Source organism: Emys orbicularis, chromosome 8 (assembly GCF_028017835.1).
Source record: "Emys orbicularis isolate rEmyOrb1 chromosome 8, rEmyOrb1.hap1, whole genome shotgun sequence".
In the NCBI taxonomy this organism is placed as follows: Eukaryota; Metazoa; Chordata; order Testudines; family Emydidae; genus Emys; species Emys orbicularis.
Genome location: NC_088690.1, coordinates 109,160,903 through 109,180,494, shown reverse-complemented (window position 1 = coordinate 109,180,494; position 19,592 = coordinate 109,160,903). Strand labels below are relative to the sequence as shown.

At 41.2% G+C, this 19,592-nt stretch overlaps 1 protein-coding gene across 1 annotated transcript in view; it reads right to left on the bottom strand.

The window, feature by feature from the left end:
• The window catches only part of GRIA1 (glutamate ionotropic receptor AMPA type subunit 1), a 162,245-nt gene that overhangs the window by 11,488 nt on the left and 131,165 nt on the right, over positions 1 to 19,592 (bottom strand). The window contains exons 12-14 of the mRNA XM_065409147.1: positions 9,856 to 10,054; positions 8,576 to 8,823; positions 367 to 481 (exon numbers count right to left, since the gene is read on the bottom strand). Coding sequence (XP_065265219.1) covers positions 367 to 481; positions 8,576 to 8,823; positions 9,856 to 10,054 — 562 coding nt within the window. The remainder of the gene's footprint in view (positions 1 to 366; positions 482 to 8,575; positions 8,824 to 9,855; positions 10,055 to 19,592) is intronic.

Sequence of the window (19,592 nt, the reverse complement as noted above, 5' to 3'; positions counted from 1 at the left end):
CACGTACCCGGGCCCCTAGAGAATTCAGCAGGGCCTTTAGGGGACAAGGAGGGGAGCTGCCTTCAAGAAGCCCCAACACAACAAAGTGCTTTCTCTCCCCTCTGCTGCGGGAAGAGGCTACCCCAGTGGCTGTGCAGGTGTGAGCTTCTGCATGCTCGGATCTAGCCCCACAGAACTCTTTCTTGTTTCTCTTTTGGTTTAGCAATCAGAATGCATGGTCATTACAGAACTACAGGACGGCAGTGTGTCTCTGTTTGATTCCGTTTGCTCTCCCCAGGCGCTGGAGTGCAAGGGGTGTTGGCAGCGCGGTTGCTGGTTACTATCCATGCTGTTTATACCCACTAGTTTGTTCTTACTGGGGCTGACCTTGGAGTCACCTCCCCCGGTGCCGCACTCGCCCTTGTCGTACCACCATTTGTTTTTCAATTTGTCCAAAAGCCCCTGCTCGTTCAGTTTTAACACTGCCAGGTTTACTGGGTTTCTTTAAAATGAATAGATAACACTCGATGAGTAACAGGCGGAGAACACTTGTCAAGTCACGTGACAAGGGATTGGTGAACCAGCGCCCCCGATCCAGCCTTCCCCCACAAGCTTCACTCCCTTGCAATCAGAAAATAATTCCCCGGGATCTCTACACCTAAGATACTGCAGAGAACTACGCCCAAGAGATGATTTGCTTTGGGGAATAGCAGTCCACATTTTATACTTTCTTCTGCAGCAGCCAAATTGGTGTGTAAATGTAAAGAGATATTTCTAAGCACCCACATAGCTTTAAAAAAAAAAAAAAAAAATTAAATGCAAGAACAACGATACTGTCATTTGTAGGGATATAGCCATGGTGCAGGTTTGGGGAACCTTTTGGAGTGGGGGAGGGGAGTCTGGCTCGCCCATTCCTCTTGAGTGATTCTCACGTCACAAAAGACATATAAAAACAACATGATTAGCAATCATTTCTCATTAAGTAAACACAAAGAAAAACATTTAGTCAATTCAAGAAGAACCGTAACATGTTCAAATTAACAGGTGATTGAGATACACGTCAGACACTTCAGGACCGTATGAAAACTGAGGGGCAGATCCACAGCTGGCATAAACCAGCGTAGCTCTGCTGAAGTTGTGGTACCTATTTACCCAGCTGAAGAGCTGGCAGAGTCATTGCATTGGGGCCCATTGTGAATTAGCCTCACTCATGTGGGCTCCAGGGCTTCCAGTATGTCAGGGCTAAGGGCCCTTTCCTTAGTTTACGATGTGAATTCTTTCCAGAGCCTTTCCCTTCTCCCTTTTGGTTGTTTCAGTGGGCTATGAATGGTAGTGTATGCTCAATGGTATCCTTAGTGTGTTCCCTGTTTATAATATATATATATATAATGTCTTGTACAAGCATCTCCCAGCTGATGGAAAAAACCTTGGCATAGATCCTACTGGTCTGGCTGGTGGGTAGGTGCTTTCCTTTAGTTCACCTGGAAGAGCAATCTGGGTTTGAAGTCTTGAGTAGCGTGCCAATCACGCACCGTGCCATATTCTGCCCTCAGATGCGTTCACACGACACTCGCTGACTTCAGGGGTAAGCATCTGAGGGCATAATTTGGCTTGGTGAGTGCAGCCATAGGTTGAGAAGATTTCACTGATGAGCAAAGTTTGTGTCTGGGCACTGGTTGTCAGACACAACACCGTGTAGACCTCACATCAGATATAGGAAAGAGGACAGGCAGAGTGAGAAACAATCATGAGAGCTTGGAAGAGATGGAGTGTTGACACCTCAAACAATAAATAGCCTTATAGATTCATAGATTCTATGAATCTATACCCCAGAAGGGCTCATTATGATCAACTAGTCTGACCTTCTGGGTATCTCAGGCCATAGAACTTCCCCAAAATAATTCCTAGAGCAGATCTTTTAGAAAAACATCCAGTCTTGATTTAAAAATGGTCAGTGATCGAGAATCCGCCATGATCCTTGGTAAATTGTTCCAATGGTTAATTACTTTCACTGTTAACGTGAATTATACCTTATTTCCAGTCTGAATTTGCTTAGCTTAAACTTCCAGCCATTGGATTGTGTTAGACCTTTGTCTGCTAGACTGAAGAGCTCATTATTAAATATTTGTTCTCCTTGCAGGTACTTATAAACTGATATCAAGTCACCCTGAACCATCTCTTTGTTGAGCTAGATAGATTGAGTCCTTGCCTCTGTCACTATCAGGCAGGATTTCTAATTCTTTGACTATTCTCATGGCTCGGCTCTGAACCCTCTCCAATTTATCATCATTCTCCTTGAATTGTGGACACCAGAACTGGATGCATTATTCCAGCAGCAGTCACTCCAGTGCCAAATACAGGAGTAAAATAACCTCTCTGCTCCTAGTTGAGATCCCCCTGTTTACGCATCCCAGGATCGCATTAGCTCTTTTGGCCACAGAGTCATATTGGGAGCAGATTTTCCAACATGCACCCCAAATCTTTTTCAGAGTCACTGCTTCCCAGGACAGAGTCCCCCATCCTGAAAGCATGGCCTGCATTCTTTGTTCCTAGATGGATACATTTACATTTAGTCGTATTAAAATGCATATTGTTTGCTTGTGCGCATTTTACCAAGCAATCCAGATCACTCTGAATCAGTGACCTGATCTTTTCATTATTTACCACTCCCCCAATTTTTGTGTCATCTGCAAACTTGATCAGTGACGATTTTATATTTTCTTCCAGGTCACCGATAAAATGTTAAACAGCATAGGACCGAGAACAGATCCCTTTGAGGCCCACTGGAAACAGACCTGCTCGATGGCAACTCCCAGTTTACAGTTACAGTTTGAGACTTATCAGTTAGCCAGTTTTGAATTTAATGTGTGCCATGGTAATTTTGTATCATTTTAGTTTTTTGACTCTGATGGACTCTGTACAGCAAATGCTGAAAAGCCAGTAAAATATCTGGGCTCTCTGGGGAAAGGTGTCTGGTGATTCACTCTACTTGTGTAAGTTAGGGCATGCCTACACTGCCCAACCCTCTCCCCCCGCCCCGAAAAACCCAAGGTGTGTTCTTAACTCGGGATAGTTAACTCAGGTTAAAATAGCAGGTGAAGACACAGCAACTAGGCTAAAGCCTATAGGGCAGCCTGGGGTTGAATTCAAGCTGCTAACCTGAGTTAAAAGCTAAGTTGCCATGTTTCCATTGCTCTTTTAACCTGAGTTAAAGTTAAGAACACACCTTTTTGTTTTTGCAGGGTAGATCTACCCTAAGTTATAAGTTAAATGCAGTGACAGTGACTGTACATGGTAAAAAGCAACAGAGAGTCCTGTGGCACCTTTAAGACTAACAGATGTATTGGAGCATAAGCTTTCGTGGGTGAATACCCACTTCGTCAGACGCAAAGCTTATGCTCCAATACATCTGATAGTCTTAAAGGTGCCACAGGACTCTCTGTTGCTTTTTACAGATCCAGACTAACATGGCTACCCCTCTGATACTATACATGGTAAACTGTATGCAAAAGTAATGAATAATCAAGTAACACACATGATTATTTCTGTCTTCTAAAGCAGAATGGAAGTTAATTAGCACAGCAATCTCTGATGAACCATTTGCAGAAGATGTAGCTATCGGATGATCTGAAAGAGTATGTAATTCCTATACAGGCATATGATATTAACACAGTAAATCCTCTGTAGAGCCCCTGAATGTAAAAATCACTCAGATGATATTTTGTGTCATGTGTTATACATTTTATTTATTTTTTCCTAAGAGGTTTCATTTAAAGTAATTGGTTCTCTCTCCAGTTCACAAGGAGTATAGGAAGCCTCTGATATTTCACAGTGACAGGGTCCTTGAGGAAAGATTTAGCTGCCTGCTACTTATTTTCTCTGAAATGTGTCATTTTAGGTGGACTTTTGACAGGGAACATTTTTATTAGTTTATGGGATTTGGAAAAGCTGACACACACGTTTATAGTGCCTCTGGAGAACTTTGCTGAAAGGCCAGGAAGCCAATTCCAAAACAAGAGCAGTCCTATTCCTAAAACATTGCTGTTTCTTTTTAAAATGTGAATTAGAGACTCATATTGTGGGTGGTTTTTTATCGACTTTAATCTATTTTGGACAATTTGGCTTTGCATTATTGTTTTGTTTCCCCAAAGCACCAAATTTACCCATTCATTACTGAATGATGACCAAAGCCAGGTTAATCTGGGGGAGTTGGGGGAGGGGAGCGCTCTTCCACTAACCCCCGGCAGCCCAACATATCTGACACTGAGCTGATGGATGGGGAGGGAGGTGTGCATGTGATATAGGATGAAGGTTGTGTGTCTAGGTTTCCAACCCTGCTCCCATTAAAGTCAAGGTCAAAACTCCTACTAACTTCAGTGGGAGAAAGAGCAGGCTCTCAATATCACTTTCACCACTGAAAAAGAACATTTTATCTGTTCTCTTATGGCTTCTATGCAGAAATAAAGAAGGAAAAGATTAAATCTGATCTAAAATTCAATCACCTAGCCCTCAAAACACATAAAGCGAAGGAATCAACTTTGGACGAAAGAAAAAAGGGCTACAATGCCTGATAGCTAGGATTTCATAAGAGATGAAATCATTATTATGGAGAGAATTTAGATATTACCAAACATACTGACTCAAGTGCTTTCTGGTGTAACACATATTAAACTTAGGAGAAATGTGGACTATGATGCAAGCCAGAACCAATGGTTGATGTGTAAATATGAAGTTAGAGATCTTCATTTCTCACACTGGGGACTGGCTGGTAAGCAAATCCCCCTTTTGCCCCTAATGAATGTTTACAAATATGTCTCTGTGTATGTCCAGTGTAGTGGAGTACAGGTGAATAACCTGAGCTTTTAAATGATTTTAACCACTGGTTAAATATTATGAAATAGTTGAAGCTGATATCAGTCCAGCTCTTTGCAGTGTATTAAAATGTCTTTCTGTACCAACGAGCTGTGTTTCAGCAGAGAGTCCCTTTACTTTGTATAAAGATGTTGGCATAATCTAGCGACGACTCAGACCCCATGTCTTTAGGAATGTATAACATCCTTTATCAAGACAGAACACGGTGGCTGTGGGTTGTATGTCCTAGATGTGGTTGCTACTTTTATATGTTTTAAAGTTATTAACGCAAACTGGAAATACAGTAGTAGTCCCACTCACACGTATTATGAATTTTCTTTTTTGGGGGTTAAACTAAAATGACTTTTCTCATTTTTTGCCATGACAAATAAACAGCTTTAATTATTGATAGCATACATGATATGCCCATAGTATCTCGGGAAACAACAAGAAAACTTCCTTCTTGTGAAGCAGATCTTGCTCCCATTGAAGCCAATGGTGAAATTCCTGTTGACTTGAAAGGAAACAAGATCAGGGCCCTTAAATTCCCTGAGCCAGTAAAAAGCAACAGAGGGTCCTGTGGCACCTTTAAGACTAACAGAAGTAGGATTTGTTCCCTGGGTGTCTGAGTGTCACCTTGCTCAGTGCATTCTGTTCCTACGGTGAAGACAGACATCATATGATGACTGTAAAGAAAATACCGAAAGCTTGACAAATAAAACAACAATAAAACAAAACAAACATAATGGGACAGAAAATTGACAGCACCCTGTTTCAAAGAAACACCAACAGGTCAAATGGAAAAATCAAGCATTCCTCCTTTGCTCTTAGACTGGTTTGGGAATTGCTTCCACATGCAGTTAACAGAGGTTATGATGCAAAAAAGAAATGGCAGAAATGTTGTATTCTCCTGCCCAGCAAAGAGATATATGGATTAGCTGGATTGAGCTGATTCTTTTGCATTCTCCTCTTGTAGTTTTGCTGGTGGGTTGTTTTTTGTTGTTGTTGTTAAAAGCATTACTAATGGCTTCCTTACATCCTGAACATTGCAGGACAGACTGGTTTTTGCACATTAGTCCTGCCTCTTAATTTCCATATTTGCAAGATGGAAAATAAATATCGGCGAGAGTATGCTGGCAAAAGCCCTGAAGCTGTGATAGCGCATACACATTAGTTTGGAGAGACCCAAAGAATTTCATAGCCTGGACAACATATTGATAGAAAGATTGTCTTAAGGACCACCTGCTCTCCATTCACAAACTAGCCACATCTCTCGGGGCAGCTACAGACTTGCTGACGGGGAAAAGTAATATCAGGAAAGTGTTGAATGCATTTTTAAAGCTGAAAGGTGTAATAGCTGGAAACCATGGCCCTGGTTCAGTGCCCATGGATGACAGTGGGACCAGGCCCCATAAAACCAACCAGATCGTCACTAAAAAATAGTCTGCGGGGTGCTAGTGACCTAGAACCCCAGTTTAAAATCCTCCCCGTTTATAGTCAGTGAACAAGTATCAGTCACTATTAAGGCTCCATTTATAAAGGGTTATTTACTGATCAATAGCTGTTTTAATAAATGATTAATCAATTGCAATGGAGTCCCATAGGTCAATAGATTGCTTATCTCCATGTCTTATCACCATCTTTAACGCATTCTCTGATATGCTTTAAACCATCTGCAACACATACAACTCGTGTCTGTGACATGCTTATAAACACCTCGTGATCATTTAAAAACCCTTTATAAATGGAACCTTAACCGAAAGTGTGACCCAAAGAGGGGTACAATTTTGCAGACTGCGGGCAGGAGGGTAAGATTTTGTGACAGTTACTGTAGATGGTTTTAGGATTTATAGCATTTTGGAAAGAAAGTGGCATCCCAATACATAAGTTGCAAGGCCAATAAAAGAATAAGGAAGCTGTTCAGGATGCACCCGAGTTGATGAAATCCTGAAGTTTGATGGGACACAGGTGGGCCTCAGACCCATCAGGCTTTTAAAATCCTTTTCTATCATCTAGTTCTTCTGCATTCTATTCTGACAAAAGGTGGAGCTGCCAGCGGCATTCTAATCACTTGAAGCTTATTTTGCTTTCCATCAGGACAGATCCCGAGTTCCTCACTCAGTTTTCACTTAGGCAAAACTCCCATTGAAGTCAGTGGCACCTCAGGATTTGGTCTATTATGTTTAATGCCTCACCGAGTTTTGAAAGTGAAAATTATTCTCTACCTAACTGATCCTTTTGTACGTTGCTTTCCTACACCTCTCCATCAGGTTTTTCTTTTGCTTGGCTTTTTTACCTTAAAAATAGCAGTAATGTTAAGTCTTGTCCTTCCTTGATTTTTGATGGAGGACATACACCTGTAGACTGGGAGCTGGCTCTGTCCTTAACTGAAGGGGGGACAGGGTTGAATCCATGAGTGAGATCTTATCTATGCTTTAGATTAGCCCCTGTTCAGCCATCACAGGCCAGCAACTAGCATAGCTGCTTTGGTGCTAATTCCAACTGTAGATACACAGAAAGCCATGATTTGCACCGGTTCAGGTTTCTCCCTGCTTGAAAGTCGGATAAGTTCAAATGGTGCAAATCACAGCTTTTCTTACCTCTACATGGAGGTTTGCTACAGCACAGCTACACCAATTACTGGACAGCAATGGCTACATCTCAATACAGACAAGGCCAAAGATATCTTTCCTTCCAAGTGTTAATAAAATGAATTGAAAAGTATTTTAAACAGTTTGGAAAAAAAAAGACAATCACTTCTACCCTCCTTTAATGAGGTTTTTTTTTTTTTTTTTTAAAGTTTTCTGATGTCATAAACCTACTAGACTTCCAGCTGTCCATAGAGTCTTTCAGGGCAGAAAAGGCCTGCATTTCTAATGTTAAAAAAGGAGGGAAGAAAAACCTCTTTAATTAAAACAATATCCCCAACAAAACCAAAACAACCCCTTCTTTCCCTACATCCTAAAGATACAAAAGCACTTATCCTGGTGCATAGATTTAGGTAGCAAAATGTAAGCACTCGTGTGAAAATGTTGCCTCCATAATAATCTTCTTCCCATATTCTTTTGTATTTGTAACCGTACTAAAGATCGAGATTTTGTGCCTTTTAAGGGTTTTTTTTTTTTTTTTTTAAAAGCCTTCAAAAATATCTGTGATGGTGTTTTGTTACAAGCCTTTGGCAATTGCTGTTTTGGGTTCAGAAATGTGGGGCTTGTACCTCCTGGAAGATGTCAAGAGCCCTAAACTCAGCATCTGCTCTGAACTCTTGTAATTAATTGTTGTTTTTAGCAAGGATGAGAACGCTTCATTTTTCATGTTGTCCTCACGTGTTAGCATTTCTTTTCACACACACACAAAAATACTGTTACCACAAGAATCTCTCTAAGCATGGATCCAAACCAGGGCCATCCCATACATTGCAAAGATGGGCATTTCACACGCCACAGGATGAGCCTCCCTTCAAAATAATGCTCTATTAATCAATGGTTACGATGCAGCAAAATCCCTTATGCACTGCAGCCACATTCATAACGAATGGACCAGTCGGAGGCCAATTTCCATATGCAGGGTTTGAAGAATTAGTCACTCCCATCACTGTTGAGCAGGAGTCATGTAGTTTAATGGCCTCATGCTGAGGATTTACACCCCCTGCTGTCATGATTAATATGGCAATGGAGATTGAACTGTGTGGACGCATTGATTTATTGGGCTGCATGGCAAGGAAAAGCAAATCCAGGCTACTTACCTCAGTGCAGACCCCTTCGGTGTTGCAATGCCATAGCCTTTGGAATCCAAGTTACCTCCCACCTTCATGGTGTCACATGGCTTGCGCTGCTCTATATACTCATTCATGGTGGACTCCAGGAGGTAGGCGTACTTCCCTTTCGACTTCCTCACCCGGATCATCCCCTCTTCTGTGGTCCTCACAAAAACGGAGGGTTCCGCTGATTTCATGTACGTCCACATCTTCTCAAACACGGCGATTTTAGATCGCTGCATGGGGCAACACAAGCCCAGCATGTATTAGACTGGAAGCAGAGGCTTGTGTACCAGTGGAGACTCAGAGTTGGCTTGAGCATGTACCTATGGTTTGTATTAGTTAAGGAAGGCCAGCTGTGTTAGAAATAGTTTAATGAGTGACTTTGGGTCAAAGAGCTCAAATACCCGGCAAGCCCTCTGGGCCATTTGCTTCAAGTAATTTCAGGATAAGAACAATCTAGCAATGAGTGTCATTCACCCAGGGCTGGATTGTTTCTGTTAGGTATGAGCAAGATGAAAGAGCTGCATGGGACTATATCTCCCTAGGGGGAACAATGGGAGGTGCCATTTTCAGCAAGCAGAATTCTCCACAGAGTCCCTGGTGTGGAGGGAGAGCATACCCTCTACTAGAAAGGAGAATTCACAGGAGGTGGAGGGGGGAGGGGTTATCACAGCCTATAAATACTGTACTTTGAGTACACCAATATACTTGGAAACAAGGAAAGTATTTAGATGCCAACGATGGTAGGATGAGAAGCTAAGGCAAGGAGGGTGGAAATGTTCAGACTAGATGTTAGGGAAATGTGCTTAACAATAAGAGCAATTATATGGCAGAATAGACTCCCAAGGGAAGTGGTAACGTCTCCATCCCTGCAGATGTTTGAGGAGACATTAATGGGAATGTTGTAGGAAGCAAAATGAAGGAGGTAGACTAGATAACCAACATAATCTTTTCTGGCTCTGCTATGTATGTTTCTGCCATACATAATGGCAGCGTATTTATATATGGTAAGTGGTTCCATTTGATTACAGGGCAAACCAAAGACTTATTATTCTGTAAACTTGAGTTGCAAGTCACAGGGTAATTACTTTTGGAACCGCTAAGTGTAATTACTCAGTAATGTGCAGAAGCATGTAATTACTGTATGTTTCTAGGTTATTTACAGTATTCAGCAAACAACATGATCTGAAGTTTCCATGGAATGGCACAAAGACTAACACGATATTTTTGTTTTGTATATGAAAGTCTTAACCATTTTCTCTTACCCTAAAAAATTCTTTAGTTGACCCAGCTTCCAGGGTCCCGTAGGCAATCTCTGTCTGCTTGGCTAAGTCTTCTGCACTCTCTATGGGGGACACCATCCGTTCCACTGTCAGGAAGGCAGCCAGGTTAGCCGTGTAGGAAGAGATGATGATCAAGGTGAAAAACCACCAGACACCACCAACTATGCGGCCAGAGAGGGATCTAAAGACAAAAGTGAAGGGTGAGGGGAATCAGGATGAAGGAGTAGAAGATACAATTCGGTGATATAGGCCAGAAGGGTGGTATGTGGTTTAACACCGTATCAGCGACTGCTGAACAATACCAGCTCTTACACCTGTTTCCTGGGAAGCTCAGTGTCAAAACGGGAGAGTGCTTCTCTCACTATTTCCTTGTTATATGGGTCAAGAAACAGGCTTGAGTGAAACAAAACTAGCACTGCGGCTGAAAAATAATGTTTGCAGAGTAACATTTTCTTTAATTTTCATTTTCTTTCAGATAAAAAAAAAATAGCAAAACACAGCAACAAACAATAGGAAACTTTAAATTCCTGGGTAGGGTAGTACCTACCTCAGATGGAATTCTTTACATATATCAGGAACAAGTGAAATCCTAGCAATGATATATGTCCAATGCTAGATAAGGACGGTAAAATGATCAGTCATGTGCAGAAAAGGCAGAAATATTTAATAAATGTTTCTCTTCTGTATTTGAGTCCTAGGTTCATGGAATTTAAGGCTAGAAGGACCATCAGGTAATCTAGTCTGATCTCCTGTATATCACAGGCTATTACATTTCACCCAGTTACTCCTGTACTAAGCCCATTTGGAAAGAAACAGGATGATGTAATTCATATCTTACAGTCATAATGAAATACTTTCTTTTCCATCAGTAACTAGGGAGGACATTAAACAGCAACTATTAAATTAAACATTTTTAAATCTGCAGAACAGGATAATTTGTATTACCCTGTCCGAGTACTTGTAAGAGTATTAAAAGTATGGGCCAAGACACTCTTTGAAACATGAATGTTGATTTTTAACAAATCTTGGAGCAGTAGAAAAGTTCCAGAGCACTGGAAAAAAGCTAATGTCATACGCATATTTAAAAGGGGTAAATGGGATGACATGGGTAACTAGATGCTGACATAAATCCCGGGCAAAATCATGGAAAGGCTGCTATGGGATGCAATGAGTAGTGAATTAAAGAGTGGTACCATAACTAATGACAACCAGCATGATTTTATGGAAAATAGGTCTTGTCAAACAAGCATCTTTTTTTTCGTATGAGATCACAAGTTTGGTTGATAAAGAAAACTGCATTGACATAGTATAATTAGACTTCAGTAAGGCATTTGACTTAGTTCTGCATGACTTTCTATAAAAACCACTATACAAAATCAGTGTAGCACATAACTAAATAGATTAACAACTGGTTAACTATTAGATCAGAAAAATTAACTGTATATGGGAAATCATTAGCCAATGAGAATGTTTCTACTGGAGACCCTCAGGGTCATTGCTCATTGGCCCAATGCTGTTCAATAATTTTGTCAGTCATCTGGCAGAACACATAAAATCATTTCTGGTAAAATTTACAGATGATCTGAAAATTGGTGGAGTAGTAAATAGTCATGGCACATGTCAGTTGTATAGACTGATCTGGATTGCTTGATAAACTGGGCTCATCTGAACAATCTGCATTTTAATTCAGCCATGGGACAAGGGGAATTCTCCATCACTTGGAGTCTGTAAATCAAGACTGGATAGCTTGCTCAAAGATATGCTATAGCTCAAACAGAAATTATGGGTTTGATGCAGAGTTCAGCATGTGAGGTTCTTTGCCCTGTGTTATGCAGGAGATCAAACTCGGTGATCATAACAGTCCTTTCTGGCTTTATAATCTATGAATCTACTGCATTCTCTCTCCAGTCAGATTGCCAAATTACTCTAGGATCTGGAGACAGACAGATAGATTGCTCAAGCAGGAATCTATTTACTGCATTCAAACATTTTAATATAATTTTAAAGGGAAGATTCTGTTTTTAAAAGGGATTTTAATAATGATGCTCCCTCCTCAAATTGCTTGTACTCTCTTTCCTTTTTAGTCAAACCCATCTCTCAGGCAGGAAGGAAACCATAATGCTGTTTTACGCAGCCAGGCTGGCAAGGACGGGGTTACCTATCAGAAACACTGCCTCCCTCCTGTAAGCTCAGCCTTTTCTCTCTGCAGTGTGTCTCTTTAACATCCTCTCTCACTGCCCTGAAATCTGGCCTGGACTATGGTAATGGAGATATAGCCTTTAAATGACAGACACGGTGATGACACATGTCAGCATCCATTCCATCCTGTGTCTGGGTTTGCATGAGTAAATGGATCCAGCAGCCATGCTTTCTAGAAGTCATTGTGGGCTAATACAATTTGGCAAACAAAACTCCACACTCCATTGCTCCAGCTAGGGAAAAAACAAACAAAAGCCACACTTCACTAATCGCAGAAATCAGAGATGGAAAAAGAGTGAATTAAAGTAGTCTGCTCCCTGCACCGCTCCTCTATATTATATATTACTGCTTTGTCCGGGCTATCTTTAAATCCCTCGCGGATGTGGGAGTAGCTGTTCTTTCAGACATCATGTATCTCATTTATATCAATCTGACCTGAAATCCCTTTGGTCAAAATTGCCATTCTTTGAGCTGAGAGAGACACCACTTAATGGAAACCAGGGACCACATTTGCACAGCAACAAAACTCTTCTGAATACATTTGCAATTTGCAGAAGGGAGACCACACATTTTTAATACCAGGGAAATAAAAGCCAATGCATCAAACACACTCTCAGCTTCACACTCCTGGAAGAGCAATCAGAGCAATTTTCACAAAGTGCAGAGAGAGCAGGCTGCAGGAAATACAGCACAGTAAATAACAGCAAACTGTTTATTTTACTTTTTTCTTCTTCTTCCAGATTTGTGAGTGAAATGACTGCTTATGAAAGTAGAATTGGCTTGAGCCAGGCACTGGGCAAGTGACTTTCCAGACCCTCTGCCAGGGCATCTCAATGCTGACCTGTAGCCCTGAAACCTGAGCTGGAGGTGAAAGATTTCAAAGCAGTGGAATGTATAGTCTCACGTAGAATCCCACTCCCTGATCTAGTTAATATAACTTACCTCTGAAGTGATGTTCATAAAGGTGATTGTTTCTATTCTTTAAAAAAATCACCTCTTACAAAGCAATAAGAACCCCATCTTTTTAATATAGGGCAGGTGGACAGGTTTCATGACTGTAGGACACTGTTATAGTGTGACCATCTTGCAGCTGTTCAGAACCCAGCGTGACACAAGTTAGTTGCCTTGGCCCAGATGAGTTGTTGGCTATCTCAGCAAAATGGCCAATGACTAGATGGTCCCAGGGACTGAACTGCCTCCCATAGAGGTGTATGCAGTGCAGTTGTAGCTGTGTCAGTCCTAAGACATTAGAGAGACCAGGTGGGTGAAGTAATATGTTTTATTGGACCAACTTCGGTTAGCGAGAGAGACAAGCTTTCGAGCCACACAGAGCTCTCAGATGCTCCGAGTACCTTTTCCAGATCTGAAGAAGAGCTCTGTGTAGCTTGAAAACTTCTCTCTCTCACCAACAGAAGATGGTTCAATAAAACATATTATCTCCCCCACCTTGTCTCTCCCCAAGAGGTGGTCATTCTAAATCAGAGTTAAGGAATGATGTGGGGAAATGGGAACTAACACAACATTCTTTCTGCAGAGGATTTCAGCCTCCAAGTCCATCAACTCCAACGCCTTTCAACAGAGTTCACAACACATTACTTTTAATAAATGGTGGAGGGAGTGGGGAGGAATTGATGGGTTCAGTGAACACACCTTTGGATCTGCTGGAAAACAAAAAAAACACCCAAATGTTTCCCTAATTAGTCTAGATGATGTGTGTTTGGGGAAGGAAGCACTTGTAAGAGGCAATAGAAGCACCAAACAAGAGTAACCGGATAACGTCAAATCCAACAATTTCTGATGACGAAGGCCACTTCAACCTGGCAAGCGACACTTGCATAGCTAATTATTACATTTATCCTCCAGCTGCAATTTTACAGCTTTGCTTCCCTGATGAAGCTGGGATATATTTGTGACTTAATTCCTGTCAGCTGCAGTCAACTGGACCCCAGCCTTTAGACTGCAGACATCATTACCTTATTCTTTATTGATTTATCGCGTAGGGGCTGCCTACGGTTAGCTGCAGATGGCTTTTGCTTCCGGATCACGCGCCTGTCATGAGCTGGATAAAAAAGTAACAATGGGGTATTGGCATCTGCTCCCTGCAGAAGACGACACCCAGTGGAAACAGCCAGTCACCCTAGTGTCATAGCAATGTGCCTTACCACAAGCGGAAGCAACACAAACCTCAAACACGGTTATGTTTTGGTGTGTGATGGTTCATCAGAGACAAAGTTGAAGAGCAACATTTTGTCCCCATTGCTAGATATGCAACTTAGAGTTAGGAACCTTAAATCTAGGTCTCTGCGAGTACATAATAATGAATTGACTCAGATTGCAAGCACTTTGGGGGCAGAGGCTATCTTTTAGGTTTGTGTTTGTACAGGACATAGCGCAATGGGTTTCTGGCCCATGAATGGGGGCTACCGCAGTACAAGTAAATAATAATAATGAAGGGAATATGTCCATGATGAAAAGTCACACGATTGGATGTAACCCTACCGGGCATTTCTACAATTCGATATCAGTGACATATGTTAAGCAGAAGGTTCTCAAGTTGGAATTTTCGGGTCACACAGATAGACTAGCCAGACGCTGGACCCGTGCTCAGTAGAACAATGGTACTGCTGACCAAATTTAAATGACTGAGAAGACAATAGCAGCTTATGTAACATATTTTATAGCCCTTGCCCTGTTGCATCTGTAGACTGAAAAGAGGCAGCAGTGCTATCACCATGGATACAGTTTTCAAAAGTGCCTAAGTGACTTAGGAGACCAAGTCCCATTTTCAAGTGACAGACACTTAGGAGCTTCCATTTCATTGCAAGCCAATAGGACTTAGTCTCCTAAGTCACTTCGACGCTTTTGAAAATTGTATCCCATAGAGATTCACCTAAATTGTATCCTAACAGAGATTCACCTACAACTTGAGTGATAGATGTCATTTTTTAAACCAGTTGCTCCGAAGTTCAAGCCCCAACATAGTCTATTTTGTGTCTTTATACTACTTTATATTAATAGGCAGTATGAGGTTTGAATTCCCTTGCATTGAGTATTCTCATGTCTCCTAGGCCATGCCAAGCATAACATTAGGTTAGTCGGCTTTCCACTGTACTGAAACTGCTGTTAGTGACTGAGTTCTCTATTGAAGTAAGGAAAGATTTCTGTGCCCACATCCTTTAGCCTTCACAAAGACATGCCACGGGTCTTGACATTTGGATCTGTGTATTTAACTCTTGTATTTATTCATAATCATGATTGTATTAATACTTGGGAACAGCAGCCTTTTTAAACAGAATAAAATCCTTGCAAGTAATAAGCGGAGAGGATAATAGTGCAACAAGAGGCTTTCATTAACGTTTGGCTGACTCTGGGATGTGGAAAATGATGAAATAGCTAGATTAACCAGATGGGGTTTTGTTTTGATTTGTTTTGCCACATTGCTTTCTCTGCACTCAGAGCAATTCTCTTTTACACACTCCGAATTGAGACCCCTGGGGCTCTTCCTCCAACTTTATCTGGCTGGCCATAATCACCCCATGCCCTCTGCCCACCGCTGATTCTCTATTGCCCTTATTACTGCCAGCTAGCAAGGCCCATCTCTCCAATGGAATATTACTGAAGTCCTCCAGGTACCATGTTCCTGTAGGAGTTGAATGCTGAATTTTTTGGTCTTCTATTTCCACTTTGTGACATTTGGGAAAAAAGTCCAAATTGGAATGAAAAGCAGGAAATTCTGAAATTTCCTATGAAATGAATATTCTGACAAATTTCAATTTGGGCCCATTGAAACATTTCATTTTGATAAGGTAAAAATGTTTCATTTCTACTTTATCATTTCAATTCATTTTGTTTAGACTTTTACACTACAGTAAACTATTGTATGCAAGATAATCTATATGATATAAAATTAAAATATTAATTTGCATATTATCAGTCTAAATTAAATAAACTGAAATGATAGTGTCATATCCGATTGTTCTACCTTATCGAAACAAAATGTTTCAGTATTATCAAAGTGAAAGGAGAAATTCATTTTGACTTTCTCGTTTTGTTTCAATAACAATTTGTTTCAAATTTTTCCCATGAACAGCTCTGCCAGAAGTAACCTGTTCCCACAGAATGTTTAGGTTTCCACTAAAGCACATCTTTCAATAGAAAACTGTTCCGTAATTTTTTTTCTAGAGGATCATTCTCCCTATGCAGAGGAGCTCTCCGTTGGTAGAGAGCTAGTTGTTGTGCTAGCTATATCCCTCACACCTGGCATGGAGGGAAGAGGGTGAGGGGCATTCCAGGGATAGGGTGGGCACATGGCAGGGTGGAGCTTCTCTTTGCCCCATCCACCACTGCCAAGGACCTTATGCCAGTGGTGCAAGTTAAAGGCCCTCCTCTGAAGTTCTAACAAGTATGAGGACTGGGAGAGCTGAAACCAGTTCCTTGGCCACCCCGTCTCCCATCACCACTGCCTTTGAGTATCTGCCCCATGGTATTTCTTGAGAATTTCTATATCTGGACACCCAAGCATTGTTTTCAGTAACATCATTTTTGTGCCACTCAGTGTTTGTTATTGCATTTGTGAACATGCCAACCTTCCACTGGCCAGAGGCTTAAAGGAGAAGCAGGGAGGAATGTCAGGGTCACAGGCCAGGACAACAGCCATAAGGTTAGGCCACAGACAACATGCCTCCTCCTTGGTATTGACTTCCCTTCCCCCCCTATACCCTCATTCACCATCTGTCCCAGTGCAGATTCACCTACTGCCCTCTTGGGCTGTCTGGTAAATGGCCTGTATTTTCACCTGTCTGTGAAAGTTATTCATTAAAAATGGTGCCCAGTCAGGCGAAAATTTAGGATATTTGCCAGGCAGGCAGAATGCTGTCCATATCTTAAGGTATCCTGGGCAGTCTGCCAACGGTGCTATAGTTCTAAAGCCCACAATTCTTCTTGCTCTTGCAGGATGAATCCCACTGACCAACATTAAACTCTTGTTTTAAAAACCCTTCTCCTCTCCTGCCTGACAGGTGAGATGGTGTGGCCCCAGAACGATCATGCCACTGCTGATAGTGATGAAGTTTCAATTCCCCTTAGTTCTCATGGAATGAAGGTTTTCTGTGTTCTAGTTTTAGCACTGATGGATTCTTCACAGGAAAAAGAAAAGCATCCAGCTAATGTCTCATTTCTTAAAACAAAATGCAGTCCCAGATCAGACAATTTGCTCTTTGATCTTATCCCTCACAGAAGGTAACTGAACCTAACAGGAATTTGCATGTGCTTTGCCAGCTTATTACAGAGAACATCAATTCTCTAGCAGAATACATTTGATAAAAAAAAGATTAACAAGATCATCATGAAATATACAAAATAAATCTCTTTGAAAATTGTTTGAGTATCTTCTCCGTTCTCCCTCCCCCACCCTTAGAACTCATTTCTTCTGGAGAATTACACTTAAACTGACAGCGTTTTAATTAGAAATGCAAATCCAGGTTGCTAAAGAGATGGCTGTTTTGGGAGGATTTCCCAGATTTGCTGTTAAATTCATTTCTAATAAAGGCTTATTTAGCCGACTGACATATTTGTCAGTGAATGAATTTATGCAAAAATGGGGGGAAAAAATCTCTTAGACACCTGCGGAGCAAATGCAACTTTTGGTCTTCTACATACACAGCCTATGTTCTCAGACAGTTGTCTAGTAACATGGTAGTGACCAGAGATCATTGCACATGTACATGGGTGGTTAGACTTGGCAAGGCATCTAATGAAAACATTTCCTTTGGTTCTGATTTGTGAGGAGCTTTGTCCTCTGCTTTTGCTCCCAGTTCCAAATTTAAACACACCCTAAATCTCAAAGTTAAATCAGTCAAAATCAATGATTTTTTTTACTTCTTTTTGAAACCATATGGAATTGCAAATTTCACACTTTCATCCCCAAACCACAGCTCAGACCCAGGTTTGTGAACGGTGGAGGATATTTTAATAGACTGGGTCTGAGAGTGTGGAATTGGTAACAGACTGAAAGCAAGGGAAGTTCTGTGAGATTTTAGGAACCATTGTGCCCATTTTGCACAGCTGCAGCTATTATCCTCTTATGCCCTCCTGCTTCATGGAGCATTTTGAATGAGCTACCGACTGTTTTTTATGACATTTGAACCTTGATTATAATCACGTTTCTCCCCCTGCACGGTTATATTAATTTTTGGCCTTTCATTGACAAGCCGAGTTTGCATATTACTCATATACCAATTCTGCTTCCCTGCATAATAGCCTTGGACTTTTGACTGCAAACCTTGGTGTTAAAATGGACCCTCAAGAGTACATCTTATATATGTGTATGAACACATTTCCCCCTATCATTTTAATGGCACATGTTAGCCCTGCTTTCCCCAACTCCTCCGCAACTTTTTACAAGGTGGTTATGAATGCATGTTTTAGTTCACAGTGGCTGAGTACATAGGCTTCAACCAATCAGAATATTTTATGCAAATAGGAGGGGTTTAAGTAATGGGAACAAATCCTTACAGAAGTCTGAATATTGTACCTATTATATTCTGTGTTCTCATTTTAAGCTCGTAAGAGACTGGAAAAATCAGGAGAGCGCCAAGCTTTCATTTATCTGTTCACCGTCTGGGGAACTATCCTTTGCCATACCTTCAGATATAATAATGAAGCCCAGACTGCCTATCAATACCAACGTATTGGAAAAAAGAGATAACTATTCTAGAATCCAAGCAGAAGCCATTATATAAAATTGCTCTGAGTCCATTTACTGTTTAAAGGTGCAGTGACCATGCATATAATTTGCGAATAAGCAGTCTCCCTGATTAATCTCGAGTCTGAATCCCAATCAGAATGGATTTAATCATATCGCCATTGTACGCAGAAGGCCTTCAGTCCATGCGGCATTCTGATTTGACTCCAGTCTGTGTGGGTTTAATTACATTTTACAGTTTGCATACTCCTCCCTTTCTCTCTGTCGGCAGGCTAACGACCCTGGCCAGCAGGGTATTCCCCCACCCCTCCTTCCTCTACAGAACAAATTCTCATTTTCTTCCATTTCTATTCACTGGGCAAAATCTCTCTCTGAAATGAATTTTCGTGCTTAGTCAGAAATGTAGTACACCACTTACTGTTATTCAATCTTTCTTTTTCTCTCCCGTCTTTGGATCTCATGGCAGCTGCAGTGCTGAGTATAACGGGGCCTTTATGGATCTGGTAATAGCTCTTTTCAAGACACCCAAACCTGCATTTCTGACAGAAGAGGGGCGTCTAATACTCTGAGCTAAGGACTAGAGGTCAGAAACACTTTATTTCTAATCCCAAGATAGCACTGTCACCTCATGGGACCAAGGACAATTCACTTAACCTCTCTTCTTCAATTTCCCCTTCTCTAAACAGGTGGTAATAATATTAGTTACATAATTTAAGTGGACGTCACGAAGATTAAGTCACTGGGTCAGATCCACCTCCTGGACTTTGCTGTTGCAAGTCTGGTGTGGATAGTGACTAATGTCCTTCTGCTGAGGCAC